The sequence below is a fragment of the Callospermophilus lateralis genome, chromosome 11, assembly GCF_048772815.1.
Source record: "Callospermophilus lateralis isolate mCalLat2 chromosome 11, mCalLat2.hap1, whole genome shotgun sequence".
NCBI classification, from domain to species: Eukaryota; Metazoa; Chordata; class Mammalia; order Rodentia; family Sciuridae; genus Callospermophilus; species Callospermophilus lateralis.
In genome coordinates, this window is record NC_135315.1 from 19855979 (window position 1) to 19876149 (window position 20171).

Consider the following 20171-nt stretch of genomic DNA (forward strand, 5'->3'; position numbering starts at 1 on the left):
CTGCTTCAAATCCCACTGTACATAGAATAAAGATCACCACGTGAACCAGGGCACGAGAGGTGTGGGGCTCTGTACAAGATCTGTGTCAGGTCAGAATGGGCCAGCACACAGTGAAGCAAGGGCAGGGTGGTCCATGTCCAGGGCCAGGCCAGCCCAGCCTAGAAGAGTGTGTGAACAGCTCTCTGTAGCTCACTCAGAAACACCAGGGTGGGAGGAAGGCATGGGTATGGCTGCTTCAGGGTATTACCTCCACCTCGAAGGTTGTGGGGATGAATTTAGCTAGAGCAGCTCAGGATGCTGCGCCAGCACATGATTTGAAGGCCCCAGCCCAAGGGCATGCAGGGGTGATGGGTGTGGTTCCTTGGCAGGGCTGTGCAACTCTTACTGGAAGCTCTGCCAGTCACCTCCAATCAGCAAACCTTAAATGATGCTGACCTTCCCTGCCTAGGCCTCCCCTCCTGAGACCAGAGGTCAGTGTGGAAGTGGGAGAGAGCACTACTGGACAGAGCAAAGTGGCCTGCAGGCAGAACCAGCCTTGATGACTGCAGTCCTGTACTCAAGACATCATGATCAAGGGGTAGGGAAGGTCTCAGGTTCTCCACCAGGAAAGAGCTTGAATCTGAGCTCTCTGCCCTGAGGGTGTGCTACGGGCAGGGCCTGAGCAAGGCCTGGGCAGTAGCCAATCCAAGGGAGGGAAGCCTGTTGGTGCGCCAACCAGGACCTCTGTTCTGTGCACTCCCAGCTGTCCTATGTTGTACTGGGTGCAAATGGGGGTGGGGTGGGGTGGGAGTGTAGCATGGAGGTTAGGAAGATGCTGCTGGGTATCTTGAGACCCTTGAGGATAACAAAGAGAAGTCACTCAAAATGGCCAGTTAGGTCTAGCTGAATTCCTGATTAAAAAGCATTGGAGGGGGGGAGGCAAAGAACAAAACATTTTCCTGGATCCATCCCTGCTAACCTGAGTAGATCTTCTTAGAGCATTCCCCCTGGAAGAGAGCTATCTGCTCCCTCCAGTACCCAGCCAGGAACTCCAGTAGCAGGAGTGGAGGACTCAAAAGTGTAGATGCCAGTGGCATGGCTGCTCCTTCCATCAGGAAGCCCAGGGCTCAGAGCATGGCATGCCTGCACAAATCAATTAACCAGCAGGGGGCGAGGAGAGCCATCTCTGGCTGGATGGAGGCTGGGAGGTAAATGCTAGTGCCCAGTGGGTATGAGTGACAGCCAGAGCCTAACTTCTCTAAAAAATTCGTACCCGACACACAAAGCTGGATGGTAAGAGACCCGGGGAAGCCAGCTCCTAATGATTTGGCTGGAGAAGGGGGTGTGGGTGACACAAATGCCCTGGTGTCCAGGAATCACAACCAACAGGCAAAAGGAGCACAGCTAATCAGTGTGGAAGAAGGCAGGGAGGGGACTTGGGTGCATGGCCCCACCAGGGGCTTAGTCATCAAACTTCCCTTCCCGAATGTGTTCAAAGGAGAAGGGTAGGAATTTGAAACCGGTCCCACTGTAGAATTTATTCTGGAACTCGACCCTGGAAAGAGGGAAAAGAACAGATGTCATCCCACAGAAACTTCTGTTTGTTTTTGAGAAAATATCTTGCTATAGTGCCCAGGTTGGCCTCCAGCTCCTGGGCTCAAGCAATCCTTTTACCTCAGCCTCCCCAGTAACTGGGATAACAGGGATACATCACAATGCCTGGTCCATAGAAACCTCTTGAAGCTTTTTGGGACTTCCCAGTAGACCCAAAAAGATGTGCTGTGCCTACCTTCCTCCAGGCCTCACATTCCTGGGTGCACTTGTGAAAACTCTGATCTCAGTCCACTTTTCATAGTGCGGAAACCACTTTTAAAGTCCAGATCTGCCCTCAACAAGAACCCAATATAGGATGAGTGGACAGGGAGTTCCTCAGTTCCTGTTCTTGCGTTTTCCAGAGGGTGTTTATGCAGAGCTCTTTGTAGAGAGCCACATGCAAAAAGCATCAAGTTGGCTTGAGTCTCTAACAGCAATGAAGTTCATGAAGAAGGGTCTCCCATGGGCCTTCCTGGAAAGGGCTTACTTAAACCACCTCTAAGGGAAGCCCCTTCAAGGGTCCCTGGGCCAACACCACTGTTCTTGTTTGTTCCTTTTCTTCAGAGGAGGAAGGAGAAGGGGGGGCTTGCGAGTGAATGCTGAAGGCTTTCAGTTTGAGGGCGGAAATTCCCAGGAAAGGGGGGAAGTTAGGAGGGGAAGTCTTCTCAAAGCAATGGCAAAAATATTCTCCAACCACAAAAACATCTGAGAAAAAATTCTTCTCTGGGGACCAAAAGGAAAGACAGGGTCTTAACTCCCTTCCCAGGCAGTGAGGCGACCATTCCTGCAGCTCTCCTTGGGGCCCTTTCTAACTCAGAGGGGCAGGAAGAAGCGGGAGCAGGGCTGCCTGGATCGCTTCCTCCCCCACTCGCCCTGGAGGGCTGCCCAGCAGTCAAAGCACCACCAAATATGGGCAGAAAAATGCATGATTCAGATGATAAAAAAGCCAAGGAGAGCTGCCCTGAGGCACAGTTTCCACTTGGTACTTTGTGACTCTTGGGGCACCACAACCCTGCAAGAACAGGCAGGTGTGGGGACTGTGAGGAGACAGGTGACGTGAGGGTGCAGGGCAAAGGCTTCAGGAAACTTTAAGTCTTCAAGAATCCTTTAGTTCCCTTGCTTATCCTCTGGCCTCAGCCAAGGCTTGCCCTCCAAGCCAAGGCAGCAAGAATTAAACAGGGAGTGGGAAATGGCCAGTGACACTGGGGGTTCCCAGAGGTCCTTTGGCTGAGGACACCAAGTGGCAGCTGTCAGCTCCACCCCTGGGAGAAGAGTGAAGCAGGATTTTCTGTGTGGGAGTGAGAGCACTGCTTTGTCCCTCCACTCCCACATTCCGCAGGAGCTAGGCCAAGGTTCCAAAGCCTCCCTGGCCCTGGACACTTCCCATTTGAGATAGCCCACTCCTCCTGGGAAACAGGATCCAGGAGGGAATGGAATGGTCCTTCAAAGTGAAGTCAGTCACAGGGTTGCTCCAAGAGCAATTCCAAACCAGGACCTGGGTCACCCCACATTCAATGCCCTAAAAATTCCTCCTTCAGGTTCCAGCTACTGAGGCTGCCTCTGCAGCCACATGGTGGGGAACAGGGGTAGCTTCTGCTTCTCACTTCTGTTGGGTCTAAATGCTTTGTGTGTGTGTGTGTGTGTGTGTGTGTGTGTGTGTATGTGTGTGTTGCTGGGAATGGAACCCAGGGGTTCCTCACCTCTGAACTACATCCCCTGCACTTTTTAATTTATTTTGAGCTGAGTGCAGTGGCACACACCTATAATTTCAGCAGCTAGGGAGGCTGAGGCAGGAGGAACACGAGTTCAAAGCCAGCCTCAGCAAAAGCTAGGTGCTAAGCAACTCAGTGAGACCCTGTCTCTAAATAAAATACAAAATAGGGCTGGGGATGTGGCTCAGTGGTAGAGCCCCAGAGTTCAATCCCCGGTACCCCCCAAAAAAGAAAAAAATTTATTTTGAGACAGTCTGGTCTCAAACTTGCCATCCTCCTGCCTCAGTCTCCAGAGTCACTGACTTAGCAACAGATTTATATATACTCTCTTCATTTTACAATTGATAGCCAGACAGTGAACAAGCCACACTACAGGGTCCAGCTCAAGACCTAGGGGAAACTGTCCGCATTGGTGGGGTATATTGCCCCTGAATTCTAGTGAGGCAGTCAGAATTTTGACCCCCTGGCTGGCTAATCACACAATCCTAATTTCCAAACAAGGCAAATGGAGTAGGTGCTATGCTTTCAGATGGCCATGGGGGTACCACCCTTCTCTTGGTTCCCTTCTGCTTACCATGTGGGCCCACTGGGGTCTAAAAGGGGACACATATCTGGGATGAGGCAATAAATTCTGGTGTGTGGGCAGACAGAAGATCCCTTTCACACCACCTGATACTGCCCCTCCCACCAGCTAGTACTTGAGGCTAGAGACTTAGGGTGGCCACAACCACAGACATCTTTTGTTTTTTCCATATTGCTGGGGATCAAACACAAGGCCCCACACATGCTAGCTAAGCAGTCAACCACTGAACTACATTCTCAGCTCAACATCTTATGCCTACCTAGGTTCATCTGACTTAACCTGTCTCCCCAGTCAGTGGTCCTTACCCCAAGCTCCCAGCACAAAACTGGAAAGCAATTTCCCTGTCAGTCTCCCCACCCTCCTCCCCTGAACCAAGGAAACATGCACTTCCTGAAAAAGTATAGACATAAAAGTTCTCTGTGCTGGGACAAGGACGGCCTCCTGGACACTCTGAAAGCTCTTTTTCTTTATGAGTCACTGCACTGCTTTGCTCAGGGAGTCTCCCTGGCTCTGCCATGTCCAAGCCACTAAAATGCACCTCTAGAATCCAAACCAATATGAGGAGAACCTTGTGAAGGATGACAGGTTTCTCTATCATGGCTTCCAGGTCCCACAGGTGGCAAAGGACACCCAGTGACCCATAGAGACTAAATGGGAGACCAAGAGAGATCACTCCTACCATGGACAGAAAACCGTTTTTCTTGACTGGGTGAAGAAGGAAGGGGTTCTGAGACCCCTTTCTTTTCTGGAGAGGTGTGACTGAGGCAGTTTTGGAAATTCAGTCTGGATTGAACTGCTTTTCTGGCTCTTTCTTCTTTCTCTGAGCAGTTCTGATGTCCTATCTGATGGTCCAAATGTCAGTCAATGATGTCAGCCTAGAGCCACATTCCAGGGGTTCTTATTTCTCCTGGGGCTGCCTTATCTCAAACACTCCATGTTGTCAGACTGTGGCAATACTGCATTCCTTATGACAAAGTGCTTCCCATTTATGCCCAACTAACCATCAACAAATTTGTGATTGCCCAAGTGTGCACATTCAGATACATGTAGAATCTGCTAGATAAGAAGGAATCAGGTTCCTTGGAAGGGAGGCCACGGGCAACAGTCTTTCTGCAAAAACATCAACTGTAACTACAATCAGATCCCTGCCTTATTCCTTCTCTGAAGAAGAAATATCTAACTATGGTGGGCAAGAAAACCAAGTATACAATGCATGGTGGGCAGGAGGAAAAGAGAGATACAACTCAGAAGACAGACAGACTTGGCAGATTAGTACTTAACCTGTTATGTTTTAAAATATGTCACCCCCCTTCTTATAACAAGTCATGATCTTAGACTATTGCTGTATATGTTATCAAGTCAAATATTTTTTCCTCTCGTTCTCAATGAAGAGACTTGAGAACTTTGTGCAATGGAGTGGCCCTGGAATCGGGAAACACCACGGATGAAATAAGAAGCATGAGGATGCCTATGTTGGATGCCTGGACAACCAGCAGGGATATCCCTGTGGCCATCTTCCACGGGACCAGCTGTTCCTACTTTTGAGCAGTGACCACAACTCCTCCTGCTGTTCTGGACAACTGTTAAGACCCAAGAACCCTTGGCGCACATGCACATTCAGCCAGGAGAGGGCGCATAAGCACCAATTTCATTCACTTTTTGGGAGTGGCCCCAGAAGTGCCATTGGTAACACCCCTCCAAAGAAGGGATTCTGAAAGTTCAGAAAGGAGTTTTTCACTGTTTTTTTCTCTTCTGCCAATATTAACTAGTAAACAGAAATAAAACTATGATGTGCAGCAGGTGTATTCCTTGCAAACTGTATCTGAAGAGCATTCAGATGGTATCACATGCTTCCTTTTGGGATCTCTCCTTTCCAAAGAGGCCAAAAGCAGTTTCTTTATGAGATACCCTAGCCAGATGCCCTCTCTTCCAGGCATCCCACTATTCAGCAGGATAGCCACAATCTGTACCTGAACACCTGTTTAAAGGATATGCCAGAGCACTGTGACGGACACTTGGTGTGTGCGTTATTTCCTGTTTGCTCCCAGTAACCTTATCACATGGATATTGTCCTCTCTCTCCATGTGAGAGAAAGGCAGGTTCAGAGAGGTGGTGCTCTGCTCAGGGCCACCTGCTCAGTATAGTAGGGTCGAGATCCAAACTCAAGTCAGCCTGACTCGGAAGCCTGTTCTCTTGTCACTCACCCACCTCCTTAGACTCCTTCGGGAGAACATGGGAAGACACTTTTACTCAAAGGCCATGTGAGCCTGAGGAAGAAGTATTTCTTTTTTTGGTACTGGTGACTGAACCCAGGGGTTCTCTACTACTGAGCTAAAACCCAAGTCCTTTTTAATTTTTGAGACAAGGTCTTACTAACTTGTCCAAGCTGACCTCAAACTTGTAATCCCCCTGCCTCTACCTCCAGAGTCACTTGGATTATAGGCATGTGCCATCACATCTTGCAAGAAGTAATTCTCCTAGCAATGAAGCATGGCATCACTCCGGAGATGAGGCCCAAGTGTAGGCAGCCTTCCTCATGACCCAGCCTGCCTGCCTTGGCCATCTTTTCAACGGCTCTGTTCCAGCGCCTTGATGGCTCCTCACCCTGCCTAGGGAGGAGGTAATGAGCCTTCATGTGGGCGGGAATCAAGGTGGGATAGTCACTGTTCCCTCATCTCAGGGCTCAGGAGACAGAGACATGAACAAGAAAGAAAGGAGGCCAAGAGGGCAGGCAAGAAAAAGTGAGTCATCACAGGCTGGTTACACAGACGCTCCCTCACCGGGAGTGGCTGAGGAAGTGTGGTGGGGAGGTTCACTGATAAGCTGAGAACAGGGAGCCAAGCCAGCGGTCTGAAACAGGCAGACTCCTAACCTCCTGGCTCCAAGTAAACAAGGCACTGGGTAGGGAGGAGGCAGCCAGGAGGGGAAGGGCCAAGCTAGAGAAAGCATCTACTGACATGGCGGCAATCTCCCAGAGCAGCTTTTGAGGGAAGAGTAGTCCCAGCCAAAGCTTTGCTTGAGCATAACCAACTGTGAAGAGGTTGGGCTATAATCCAGTCAGGAGAAAAGTCAAAGAAAAAGGAGGGGCTGGGGTTGTGGCTCAGCGGTAGAGCACTTGCCTGGCATGTGTGAGGAACTGGGTTCGATTCTCAGCACCACATATAAATAAATAAAATAAAAGGTCTATCAACAACTAAAAAATATTAAAAAAAGAAAAAGGAGAGTGAGAAGAGCTTGCCCCTCAGCAAGTGCTGCTAGATTTCCTCAGGTCTGGAGAACATGACAGACATTCAAAATCTCCTTCTGGCCTTAAGACCACCAAAACATCACTGAGGCAGGTTCAGTGAGTTTATGACCCTTCACCACCTGTAACAGTGGGGGTGAGGGGTGAGTGTTCCTCTGGGGACAGGATCCAGGGCTTCCAGAAACTCTGGATTTTGAGACTCCAAAAAGGAGGGAGAATCATAACATAAAGAAGGAAATGGAGCCCAGTGTGGTGGCGCCTGTAATCCCAGCAACTCAGGAGACTGAGGCAGGAGGATCATGAGTTCAAAGCCAGCCTCAGCAACTAAGCAACTCAGTGACACCCTGTCTTTAAATAAAATACATAATAGGGCTGGGGATGTGGCTCAGGGGTAGTACCCCTGAGTTCAATACTAGTACCCCCCATCAACCGCCCCCCAAAAGAAGGAAATAGAGACCTAAAGGGTTGCCCAGTTTTTAGTATTAGTATGTCCCAATAGTGCTTTTACTGCTCTAAAGATATGAGAGAAAAAAACAAGAACAAAATAATCTCAAACAGAGAACACCAACTCCAGCAATGTGTGTTTTTTTTTGTTTTTGTTTTTTTGGAGGGGTGAGCAGGTGGTGGTACTGGGGTTTGAACCCACGGGCACTTTACCACTGAGCTATATCCCCAGCCCTTTTTATTTTCAAATAGATAGGGTTTTGCTAAATTGCTGAGGCTGGGGGTATAGCTCAGGCCTAGCTGCAAGAGGCCTTGGGTTCAATCCCCAGTATTGTCACAAACTAACAAAACAATAAATTGCTGAGGCTGCTCTCAAACTTGTGATCCTTCTATCTCAGCCTCCCAAGTCACTGGGATTATAGTTAAGTGTCACCACCTAGCTTCAAGAGAATTAGAGAACGCTAAAGGCAGGGGATGGGAACCTGATGACACTTACCAGGGAACCCTCCCTGAAACCCATGAAAAGATAAGCTAGGCTTTTCTGTGGTCTGTTTCCAAAGCTCAGTGCCAACACAGGCACTAGGGTAATGCCATGACAGCCAGCAAAGGGATAGCTCCCACCTCCTAGAAGACAGACCCTTGATTTTATGCAGAAGGAGAGCTGTGCACTCCCTGCAGGCAAGGAGGTGTCCCACCCCTATCTCCTGCTCCTCACCAGTGTAACCGCAGTGCATGAAGGAAGGCTGAGAGGCCCTCCATGATCAGTAGGATGGCCACGGTCAGTGTGGCAAAAGCGGCAAAGATGAAAAACAGCGCCAGCCCTCCGGCTAAGCTCTTCACACTCAGGCCGATGTGGATCACCATGGTCCAAAGCACCTCGGAGAGTTCTGGGAAATGGGGAGACACAAAGTCTGATTCAGTCTAACAAGAGGTGGCTGTGGACCTTGTATTTATCTCTGGCATTCTTCCCTGGAGGGTTCCTTGCCCTGTGGATTCCCACAGTTAGGTGGGTTCACCATGCACAGCTAAACTAGCATAATTGGTAATCAGAGAAAAAGGATAGCGAGAAGAGGCCCCTCAGCAACTGCTGCTGGATTTCCTCAGGTCTGGAGAACATGTACTCATTCTGCTTGGATTCAGGTGCCAGAATAATTCTAGAACCTTCACATGCTGGATAAACCTTCACGCAATTGAGGGTGTGCCCAGAGAAAGGAAAACCCACGGCTTTGGGTGGGAGGGAAACATACTCACGTGCATGAGCAAGGCTGAGCGCCCAGAGCCGCAGGTAGGAGGCGGTGTTGGAGATGCAGCCCAGGCAGTACTCAATGGTGTGGATGGCCTGGTGGACCATGGTGTCCCCAAAGTCAAACTGTTGTGGGAGGTAATCAGAGAGATGGTATCAGGCCAGTAGGGAGTGCAGGAGTACTGAGTTGTTTCCTAGTACTTTTGAGCCCAGGCCAGTTCAGGGGACTACACTTCTTAAGTCTGGCACCTCACCTTTGGAGGGGCTGAGAATACCCAGTGCTGTACTCGGGCACCTAGTACAGAGATGCCTTCTGCAGAAATCCTGCCTGGCTTGGCTCCCAACTGGGAAACCCTACCCCTTCAATATACTACACTGCATCAATTTCCTCGCAAGTATTGGAGAGTGAACCAGGGGTGCTTTACGACTTTAGTCCTGTTTATTATGACACAGGGTCTAAGTTGTTCAGGTTGACACTGAACTTGTGAACTTCCTGCCTCAGCCTCCCCTCCTAAGTGGCTGGTTAATGAGATTCTTCTCAACATGTTTGTTTTCTCTCCCTGCTGGGCTTTGAACTCAAGTCAGGTATGTGCTGTGTCTGGCACTCAGTTGGGAGGAAGACTGGGCTTGGGATCATAAGGACTTGTCAGTGGACTGAGCCCAGCTGATTCCCACCTTCTGCTGATGCCCACGAGGGAGCTCTGCTGGGAATCTGGCAGCATTCTCAAGCCTGCAGAAGACTAAGCCTCTATGACATCTTTACTTATTCTTTTATAGCCTTTTGGGATCAAAATCACCTTTTTCTTCTGTAACTTCTGAAAACATTACCCGGAAAATTTTGACAGTCTTACCAATTCCCACATGGATAGCTGCTTAAGGCCAAACAGCTTGCCTTGGGTTTTTGTTTTCCTCATGCTCCCTTTCTTCCAGCTTTCCTTTCAACATCAAGAATTATTTCTAAAAGAAAGAGGTGGGCTAGAACAGGCTCTGAGGAGTCCACTTTAAGGACTGCTCCAAGAACAACTGGGGGAAATACAGGTTTTTGAATAGTATATTCTAGAAGCCCCAGGTGGAGTAATCAATAGCCCATAAAAGACCACAGGACATTCCCCTTCTTGGGTCTCCTCCCTAGAGCCCAGCCTAGGAGCCTCATGGACCTCAGGACTCCTGTGGCTCAGGTACTGCCTGGCCCTCAAGTCAGTGTCTATTTTTCACCCCAGTTTCTAAACTGTATTTAGGGACTAGGCTGGTAAAGCCAAAGTGCAGTGGGACCAGTTCCAGCACGCCACCTCTCATGAATGCCTCACTTTGTTTCACCTCTGACTATGTCCTGCCTTATTTCTGGACTTTTCTCATGGAACAGGCTCTTTGAATCTCTTACCTACCCTGAAAACACAGTAACCCTAGTTTTCCTGAGGTAGCTTAACCCTAGCAACACTGTGAACAGCTTTTCCCCACTACTGCTGTCTGTGCTGAGGGGAAGTCAAGTCCACAGCTCTAAGACGCCCAGGGGCTCCCTGAGAAGCTGCCCTTTTTAGCATTTTTATTCCCCTCAGGATTCTCCCATTGAAAAAGGAAAGGGGGGCGGGGAAGCTACCCTTCCAGGCATTATCCTCACTTTCTCCTCTCCTTCACTCCCATCTTCCTGCTTGGTCATAGTTTCTGAGGTGATGTGAGAAGTGAAAAATCTAGCCCAGCATTTGGAAGCAATGTCACTCAGCACTGGCCCCACAGAAGTCAACTTGGACGGAACCATGAGTCAAGGAGCACTCCCCATCTGCAGGCTTATCTCAGCTTTCCCTGGCTCCATTCATTCCATATCTTGGCTTCTGCCTTCTTCTAAGGAAGGTGGCCACCTTACCTCCCCATGGTTAAATACTATGTCCTTGACTGTGTTTCTGTAGTGTCTGTCACTTCCTCCTTCTTGAGACACTTGCTTTCCCTTGGACTTTATTATTCTAACTTTCTGAACATTCTTTATTCATCTCCACCACAGTTCTTCCTTAAACACTGAGTTTCCCTGGAGTTCCAACCTCAGCCCTTTAGGTCTTTCCTGTGGGACTGCCACTCAGGGCCTCAACAGTCCCAAATGAACATCTCCATCTCCCTGTTGCCTATTCTCAATTAGCTATGCTATGTGTTATTGTACTCTACTTTCTGGTACACCACAGGCCTTGATTCAACACCACCTGAACAAAATTAATTAGCTGCTCCCCTCTGCCTCCAAAAAGACCTATTTCCGTTCCATGTCCAATCCTGGCAGTCTATCTTACTCACACCCTCTATATTCACTAAGGCACTGGGACCTTAGCTTTTGAAGCCGGGGTGCTTCACCACAATAAATAAGTAAAAAAAAAAAAATTTTATTTATTTATTTTTGGGGTCCCAGGGATTGAACTCAGGGGCACTCAACCACTGAGCCACATCCCCAGTCCTATTTTGTATTTTATTTAGAGACAAGGTCTCACTGAGTTTCTTAGTACCTCGCCATTGCTGAGGCTGGCTTTGAATTAATGATCCTCCTGTCTCAGCCTCCTGAGCTGCTGGGATTACAGGTGCCTTTTTATTTTTTGAGACAGGATCTCACTAAGTTGCTAAGGCTGGCCTTCAACTCCTGATCCTCCTGCGTTAGCTTTCCAAGTTGCTGGGATTATAGGTGTGCACCACCGCACCTAGCTTCAGCAGCTTTTACTTTGTGTTTTTTTTGTTGTTGTTTATTTGATTTATTTTTAGTTATAGTTGGACACAATATCCTTATTTTATTTATTTTTATGTGGTGCTTACGATCGAACCCAGGGCCTCGTACATGCTAGGTGAGCAGTCTACTGCTGAGCCACAACCCCACCCCAGCTTTTACTTTCTTAATGTCTCATATTGGCCACTTCATTTCCAACTCCTCCTATAAATGCCTTACTTCACTTCAGGCTGCCCAATTCTTTCCTGAATCACATCAGACTAGATGGTATCCCTGTCTTCAGACTGTGCCCCTCCCCAACCCAACAACCCCTACAACTCTAACCCTGGAGCTAGTTCAGCAATGCACATGTGCCTGTGCTGCTCCAGCTTTTCCACTCTCTGATGGCTCCTGTTGCCCCAAGGAGGCAACAACTACTATGGCATGTTTCTGCCAAACCTCTAGTCTCATCTCCCACCAGTCCTCCAACTCCTGACTCTGCTCCAGCCAAGCTGAACACCTGCTCATCTCCACCCGCAGAAACCCCTGCTTGGCCAGGCTATGCTCAGGAATAAGTCCCTGAGGGAATCCTTTTCTGAATTCTTCCCAACCTCATCCCAATGTTTCTCAATGCCTTATCTGTGCTCCCACAGCATCCTGAGCAGTGCCCATCATGGCATCCGCCACCCAGACTGTCTCCCCACTTTGGGAGATGCTTAAAGGCAAGAATTATGGGCTTTTTTCCCTTGGTCTCTACAGCACTAAACATATGGCTTGACACACAGAAGGTGAATGAATGACTAGATGGGTTGGTGAGTGTTTGGACAGGTGGGTGAGTGTGGGGATGAGTTGGTGAATCACCTCATGAGAAGCCAGTGGGGAGGGGGCTGCTGACTCTTGCTGAGTGGTTACAACTTTTTTTTTTAAAAAAAATATTTATTTATTTTTAGTTGTAATTGGACACAATACCTCAATTTCACTTATTTACTTTTATGTGGTGCTGAAGATCAAACCCAGGGTCTCACATGTGCGGGGTGCGCTCTCTACCGCTGAGCCACAACCCCAGCCCCTAGTTACAACTTTTGAGACTATCAAGTGTCCTGGTCCTTATTTGCAACTAAAATGAGTGCTTCCCAGGGAGAGAACAATGTCCTACATGGAACACACAAGGGTTTGCATCCAAGCAAAATGGGGAAATTCTAGAAGCAGGCTGGATTTTTTAAGGGAATTTTCTTTGTTTAGTATCATTATGTAACTGATATACCTAAATTTGGCTGAAGAGTATCAGTGCCTGATAAAGATACAATGTTATGACTATTAAGGAACCACAGTAAACTAAATCTCTGAGTTGGGTGGCCAAAGACTGGGAAGGCTGAATTAGAGTCTATCTTCTTTGACTGTCCAACCCAAAGGACATGGCTACAAACAAGGACATTGATAAAAGATGGCTGGCTGAACCATTCTGACTAAGACCATGCATTGTGTGCTCGATGAGGACAACATTTAGAATGCAATATTGTGGGAGGTGGTGATACTGGGAGAAGGTTGGGTTCCTTGCTAACGTGGAACACTGTCTCCCCAATCATGCCAGGCAGTTCAGCCAATGACTGCACAGAACAAAGAAAATCCTTGATGCCAGCAAAGGAGCCTCTCCAAATGTCAGGAAGACAAGCACTGCCCTGTTTTACACAGGACAGTGAGGTTTTCCAATCCCATTCCACTGCCCTTAGACAGAGGACCGGGAGAGCCAGGAAAGGAAGGGTCTAGGCATTTTGAAGAAGTTTTGTTTTGTTTTTCGGGGGTGGGGGGTAGGGGAAAGATGTAAACAGTGCAGCAAGGCCTTTTAAACACCCAATTCAGAACATGTGTTGCCAAATGAAGTATTGCTGAGCTAGAAGGCCTTCCACTCTAGATGTGGCCTGCATATTTAGCCAAACTTCTTTTCATTCTGTTGCTCTTAACATTTGTCTGATATATAAATTCTTCACCAGACAGATTACTCTTCCTGGGATGCATCCGAGAGGCAAAGCCTCCTAAAAGTTGTCTCCCTCTCCACTGGGTCACATGGAGGTACAGCAAGGGTCTAGTGGTTCTAAGGGGAAGCATCAAGCTGATGAGGGCAGCAGGATGTGGCTGGCTGCATCTCAGACAGGGAGGAAGGGTAAGCTATGCTCATAGGCACTCAGAGGAGCAGGGCGCACAGCTACCCCCAGTGGGAGCGCAATGACATCACAGGAGAGGAACATGAAGACCCAATGGGACTTAGCCCCCCAAGGGAAGTCACTTCAAGAATGCCAGTGCAGACATTACTTGCAGCTCCTTCAAAGCCACTCTTAGTGGTATTAGATCTGCAAAGTCAATGACACAAAGACAGAGGTGATCAACATGAGATGCAGTTAATGGAGATGAGCTTTTTCAGAACACAGGCTCACAAACTGGTTAGAAATGGCCAGTGAGATGCAGGATGCACAGTGTCATGTATGTGGCCCCAGGGTGTTGCAGGGTCAGAGTGATCACAAGGATGGGAAAAGAGAAGCCCCCAAATAAACATGAAGGCTTTTGTCTTACCACTTCGTCCTCGGTAGGCTTGAAAACACAAATTTACACTTAGTGGGAATGCAGGCCACACACAGGGTCATAGGTTATGAGCACATACTACTGCCTGCTTCTTGGGGAGGACTGGCAACAAACATTACATGGACTAATAAATTAGTCTACACACGCAAAATGAGAATAGCAGGAACTGAGAGCAGTAAGATAAATATTTTTAAAGGCACCCCAATGCTTGCAATTAAAAAAAAAAAATCATATACACGGTTGAAAGCGGTCAGACAGACTGAAAAGTTCAATCTAGGTCTTCTACTCATTTATACTTTAAAAATGAACATTTTCCCAAGGGAAGAGGAGCCCAAGTTTGGGACCAGACTGGGAAATATAGCAAAACTCTGTCTCAAAAAAACAAAAGCACACAAAACAATGGGGGAAAAAAAAAACCAAAACAAACAAACAAAAAAGAACATTCTGTTTTAATAAGTAAAACGAATAGTTAATATTTAATAGTTCAATTCAGAGACTTTATGCTATGAAGGGTCAGGTAATGACCTATAAAAAAAAAAAAGAGGCAAATAAAAAGTAATAATAAAGGGGCTGGGGCTCAGAGCTAGAGGGCTTGCCTAGCACATGCAAGGCCCTGGGTTTGATCCTTAGCACCTAATAAAAATAAATAAATAAAATAAAGATATTGTGTCGAACTACAACTAAAAAAATATTTAAATAATAATAATAACAAAAACAAAATATCTACAACAAGAACACATAAGTAGCATAGGACTTAAAAAGTACCACTGATTGATTATACTCGGTTAACAATGTAAACAGAACAACCGTCAGAAGGATCAAGGGACAAAGAAGCCATCCTGAGTAGTCTGTTTCGGGTAACAAGAACTGGGATTCTGGGTGCTGCTTGGGCTGAGGAGAGCAGTTAGCAGCTGAGACTGTGTGCAGAGTACTGCATGCACCATGGAATTCAAGAAGAGCAGAGCAAAGCTGCTGTGGGCTCTATAGGCAACACTGGAGTTAGAGCAAGGGCCCACAGAAAAAGCTGTGGTACCCTAAGCAGCCCAGAGGGCAAGTTGATTATTAGTATTTTTACTTTTCAAGAAGACTGGAGTGAGCTTCTTAGGAAAACAAGACTAGGACTGACCCAAGGTGGAAGGAGAGGAAGCCCACACCACTGGATCTTACCTCTTCTGCGTCCTCTGAATGGGTGGAGAGCTGGTCATGCTGAATAATCTCAGCATCCTCCTCTGTGGGTCCGTTGCCCACCCTGATCCCACCAAAGTTGAGAGTTCCCTACACAGATGAACAGAAAGAGTAGAATTTGCCTGGGCTTTAATGTGACATTCTGTGAGGTGAGGAAGGGCGATGGTTAGTACATACAAACCTCAGAAGAGCATATATCCTAACAACAAGGGCAAAACTCACTAAATGAACAGCTAAGTAAAAATGAACAACCGTTCCCACCCCAACCACCACTGCCCCAGACCCTACAGGTGGTAACCTGAATTTACCACCTCAGCTAGCTGCACCAAGAGGCATCAACCTAGCCTTGATCGATGCCGAGAACCCTGCTTGAATGAAAACTGAATACAAACACACTCTCTTAACAAGTGCACCTCTATCAGTAAAGGCTGCAAGGGCTTAAATTTTGTTGGAAATAAAGATTAGGCTTTCTAAGAGGGAGAGAAGCCAAGAGACATAGTGAGTGCATGCTAGTCTGATAAGCTTTCAATAGGAGCCCAGGAGTTCTAGCAATCTCTCCCAGAAATGTGCAGGATCTCTGCCCAGGACCAAAGGTCTGTCTAGGTTAGGGAAGTAAAAAAAGTAATGTACATTCACTTAATGTACATTTATTTGTGGCTAGAGAATACTGAGTTTAAAAATAACAACAGATCAAAGAGGTGTTTCGGAGAGTTTTGGAGTGTTAAAATGACTGTTACAGGGTAGAAACTGACTTGGCGTTTGTTCCTTCTGTCTTCACAAGTACAGTCTTCAGCAGAAGGGTGTTCAAGTTTGGATAGAATTTTAAAGTCAACTTGAGAAGCAGCCCTAGAACCATTTCATAAGTCTCTCTCCAGGAAAGAGGTGGAGGGCTATCCTCCTGCAAAATGGCCTATGGGGCAGCAGCACAATGTGCAAGAAGGTTTGGCCAACTACCCTATGGTTCTTCTCCTTAGCTTCACCTTTTGGGCAACCCCTTTTACCACAGTTCACTGGCTAGCTCAGACCCCAATGTTTGCACAGATTCTCCCTTTTTCTTCTTCTGAGTGGGGGTACTTGGGATTAAACTCAAGTATTTAAACGGTGTTCAAATACTTAGGCATTACCCCTAAGCCATATCCCTAGCTCTCTTTTTTATTTTGAAATGGGTCCTTGCTAAGTTACTGAGACTGGCCTCAAACTCATAATCCTCCTGCCTCAGCCTCCCAAGTTGTTGAGATTATAGGCATGTGGTTCCACACTCAGTTAGAGTCTCCCTCTTTTTCTAACAGTGGTCCTCATATGCTGGTCAAAAAAACAGCAGCATTATAATCATCTTAGAAGCTATACTTAAAAAAAAACTTTCAAATACTATCTCCAGAAATTATAAATATGGTAGGTCTAGGGTGGGGCACAGTAAATCCATATTTAAAAAATATTCCCCCACATAGAAATTACCTAATCATTGTGAAGAGTCTATAAAAATGTATAACACATGTACCATTTGGGATAGAGCAATCCCATTGTGTGACATGCTTGCAAAACTTTAATAAGCTATTTAAAGATATTCCCCAAATTGTTTATAATGGCAAAGAATTGGGAATAACCAACACATCCATCAATGAGAAAGTGATTATGTAATTTTGGCATATCCAACAATATTCTCTGGAATGCCAGACTACTTAAAGAGTAGGCATCACTGTGAAATAACTAATAATACACATTCAATCTTAAATAAATAAATAAATAAATAATAAGGGGCAGAAGAGCCACAGTTTAAAACCCAACTCTTAATGTGTTTTCCCACACCCACATACATACACACACACACACACACACACACACACACACAAATTGTATCCAAAGATGACAGATATATGCTAGAGGCAAAGCCCCTCCCTATTAATAATACCCTGGAGGAGGAGGAAAACTGCAGTGGGAACCGATGTTTTCTTCTTAGTTATTACTATGCATACTCTCCAGCCAAGCGTACCTACTATTTTATTTTTCAAAGTGTCAACAGGGGATTGTCTGGACCATGGATCACTTTTATTTCTTCTTCCATTTATCTATTTTGTTTTAATACCCTAAGAAACCAACCCAAAGTTTATGGGTGATTCTGATATGTAGTCATATTTGGGAACCACTGAAACCTGTGTACCTCCAGATAAGGCACAAAAGATACCTGACCACTCTCAAAACAGGGACTAAAAATGTAAAAAAAAAAAAAAAAAAAAAAAAAGCACAAAAGCTGGGAGCAGTGGTACAGCCCTGTAATCTCAGTGACTGGGAGACTCAAGTAGGAGAATTGCAAACTTGAAGCCAGCCTCCACAAATTACTGTGACCCTGTCTCAAAATTAAAAATAGGCATAGTGGTGCATGCCTGTAATCCCAGTGGCTCCTGAGGCTGAGGCAGGAGGATCGCAAGTTCCAAGTCAGACTCAGCAACTTGGCAAGGCGCTAAGCAATTCAGTGAGTCCCTGTCTCTAAATAAAAATACAAACAGGGCCGGGGATATGGCTTAGTGGTCAAGTGCCCCTGAGTTCAATCCCCAATACCCCCCACAAAAAAAAAAATAATAACAACAACAAAAGGCTGGGTATGTCTGTAGCTTAGTGATAGAGCATCCCTGGGTTATATCCTCAGTGCCTCCTCCCAAAATAGGGGCACAAGAGGGAACTCCAGTGTGTCCTGAGCTGGGTTATAGGCTTCAGGATGGTTTCAGGATTCAAAGCTACCAAAGCAAAAGGCTTTTCTGCTTTTCCAACCAGCAGATAAAGTGAGGGCAGACAGGTTAAACCTCCCAGCCAGACAATAACAAGTACCTCTTCAGAATGCAGAGAGTAAGATTTATGGATGGGGGATGAAAGACACACATCAGCACAAAAACGGAAATTAAAACTGTGATACACCACTCACAGACAACTAAGAGGACAAAAACCAAATCCATGTTCAAATACTCAGCCCTCTGGCATTAAGAATCTAGAGCCCTTCTTGTAAAGTGGTCATCCTGAAGCCATTGAATGGGCTGCTCCCCAGAAGCAGATGTTTGGTTAAAGAACCACTGAGATAAGAAGACACTAAGAATGTGAAGGGCTCCAGACTGGGATTTTTGAGTTGGAATTTATCGTAGAAGTCACTGCCAGGTTTAAAAGCACCAAGACCTTCTCAGAAGTACTTTATGATGCTAAGACTAGCAGAAATAAAAGTGCACGGAAAGAACATTAATAATGGGCTGTATGTGTTTTAAGGGTTTTATTTCTTACAGGAAAAAGAAAGTAAGCCCCTACACTTGATTAAAATTTCTTTTGACCCAAAATACCAGCCCCTTTAGAGTAGTTCTAGTAGGAGGGCTAAGCATTTTTCCAAAAGGATCAGGAACACCTATTGGAGGAAATGGTTATCCATCTAAATACTTTATTTTCGTTAAAGGAGTATATGCTACTAGAACATGGAAGTACATGAGTAATCACCATAATCACCACTAGGGAGATTCTTTTTTAAATCTTGTAGATTCATAATCTAGAATATACTGAGCTAATTTGATATTAGTGCATTATGAGATTGTGGTTAAAAGATGTTTTTTAAGGACAAATACTCAAATGCTAACATTCAAAGTGTTATTACTGAATCACAACTTAGTATCAGAAGAGGGGAAAATCAAGACAGAAGATGACTTTGGTTACTACACTGGATATACAGTAGGCACAAGACACATGGAAAAGTGGAGGTCTCACTGAAACAGCTGAGGACATAAGGGTTTCTGAGTCTTTCACAAAAAGGAAACATGTACACATTCTCACTTTAAAGAGCATTAAATAATTTTGCTAAAAAGGACCCAAAGTCTAAGAATCATTCTGAAGCAGAACTCTAAAGTACAGGAAAACCAGTTTAAGAATCACAGAGATGTTTTTGCCTCCCTGTTGAAAAATCATCCAATACATGGTCACAAAATACAGACACAAAAGTAGATGAGTCCAAGAGCTGCCATTTTGGTTTAAGATGATGGGACTCGGAGAGGGTACAACAGCCACTTCACTCCCATGGATAGAACTGTACTTACATATTTGAATAGAAACTTAGTAGATCAAGTAAAGATGATACCAGAATCTATTCTTAAGAGATGGAAAGCTCTTCTGTCATCATCTCAATGAGGAACAAGGACATACTTCCCAAGAGTGCACATGTCCCAAGCTCTCAACCGTGTTAAAAAAAAAAAAATTCTGCTGCACTGTTTGCCACCTCCTTAACACAAATTTTGGTTTGCTGGATTTAATTCACTCACTGTTGCAGCCGCTGCTGCCTCTAGTCCCTGTTGGCTCGGGGTTGGGCTGACTGGGGCCTCCACAGGTTGCCCTTCCTGATAGTGAATGGAAGAAAAGAAGAAGGGAGAAGAAAACAAAAGAGGGAGAAAGGGAAAGGGGAGACGAATGGAGGGTACATGGAAGGATGAAGATGGTCAGAAAAGGGAGAAGGGTCTTGTAATTCAACTGCTCTCCAATAGGAGGGAAAATCTCACAGCTACATGAGAGTCATGCAACAAGATCTTTTGGGTTTTCTCAGTCAGTGCAATATGTAATCATTACTGGATAGCCAGAAATTACAAACACTGAATGTCTGGCAATTCTAACTTTGTGTGTGTGTGTGTGTAGAATTCATATGCACATATACATTAAGCAAACATACATATATGTTGCTTTGGGGGGAAAAAAAACATGCTTTAAACCAAACCTTTTGCCCAGATGTGTTGGTTGGTTGAAGTATAATTAAAAAAAAAAAAAAAAAAAAGTCTCAGTGTCATTCCTGTGGTCACCCAGGCAAATCACATGAGTGGGTTCACCTGTCTGTAGCTTTTGCAACTTTGTTTTGGCTGATGCTGCATCTAGACAGGTTCAGGCCTGGATTCTGATGAGCACAGCATGAATAAAACATGACCAGG

General features: G+C 46.0%; 1 protein-coding gene across 3 annotated transcripts in view; it reads right to left on the bottom strand.

Moving 5' to 3' along the window:
- Positions 1 to 1345: 1345 nt before the first annotated feature.
- The window catches only part of Atp6v0a1 (ATPase H+ transporting V0 subunit a1), a 57683-nt gene continuing 38857 nt past the window's right edge, over positions 1346 to 20171 (bottom strand). For all 3 annotated transcript variants that reach the window (XM_076871194.1, XM_076871193.1, XM_076871195.1), the window contains 4 exons: positions 15217 to 15324; positions 8807 to 8924; positions 8271 to 8442; positions 1346 to 1534 (listed from right to left, as the gene is read on the bottom strand). In XM_076871194.1, coding sequence (XP_076727309.1) covers positions 1441 to 1534; positions 8271 to 8442; positions 8807 to 8924; positions 15217 to 15324 — 492 coding nt within the window. In that variant the 3' untranslated portion in view covers positions 1346 to 1440. The remainder of the gene's footprint in view (positions 1535 to 8270; positions 8443 to 8806; positions 8925 to 15216; positions 15325 to 20171) is intronic.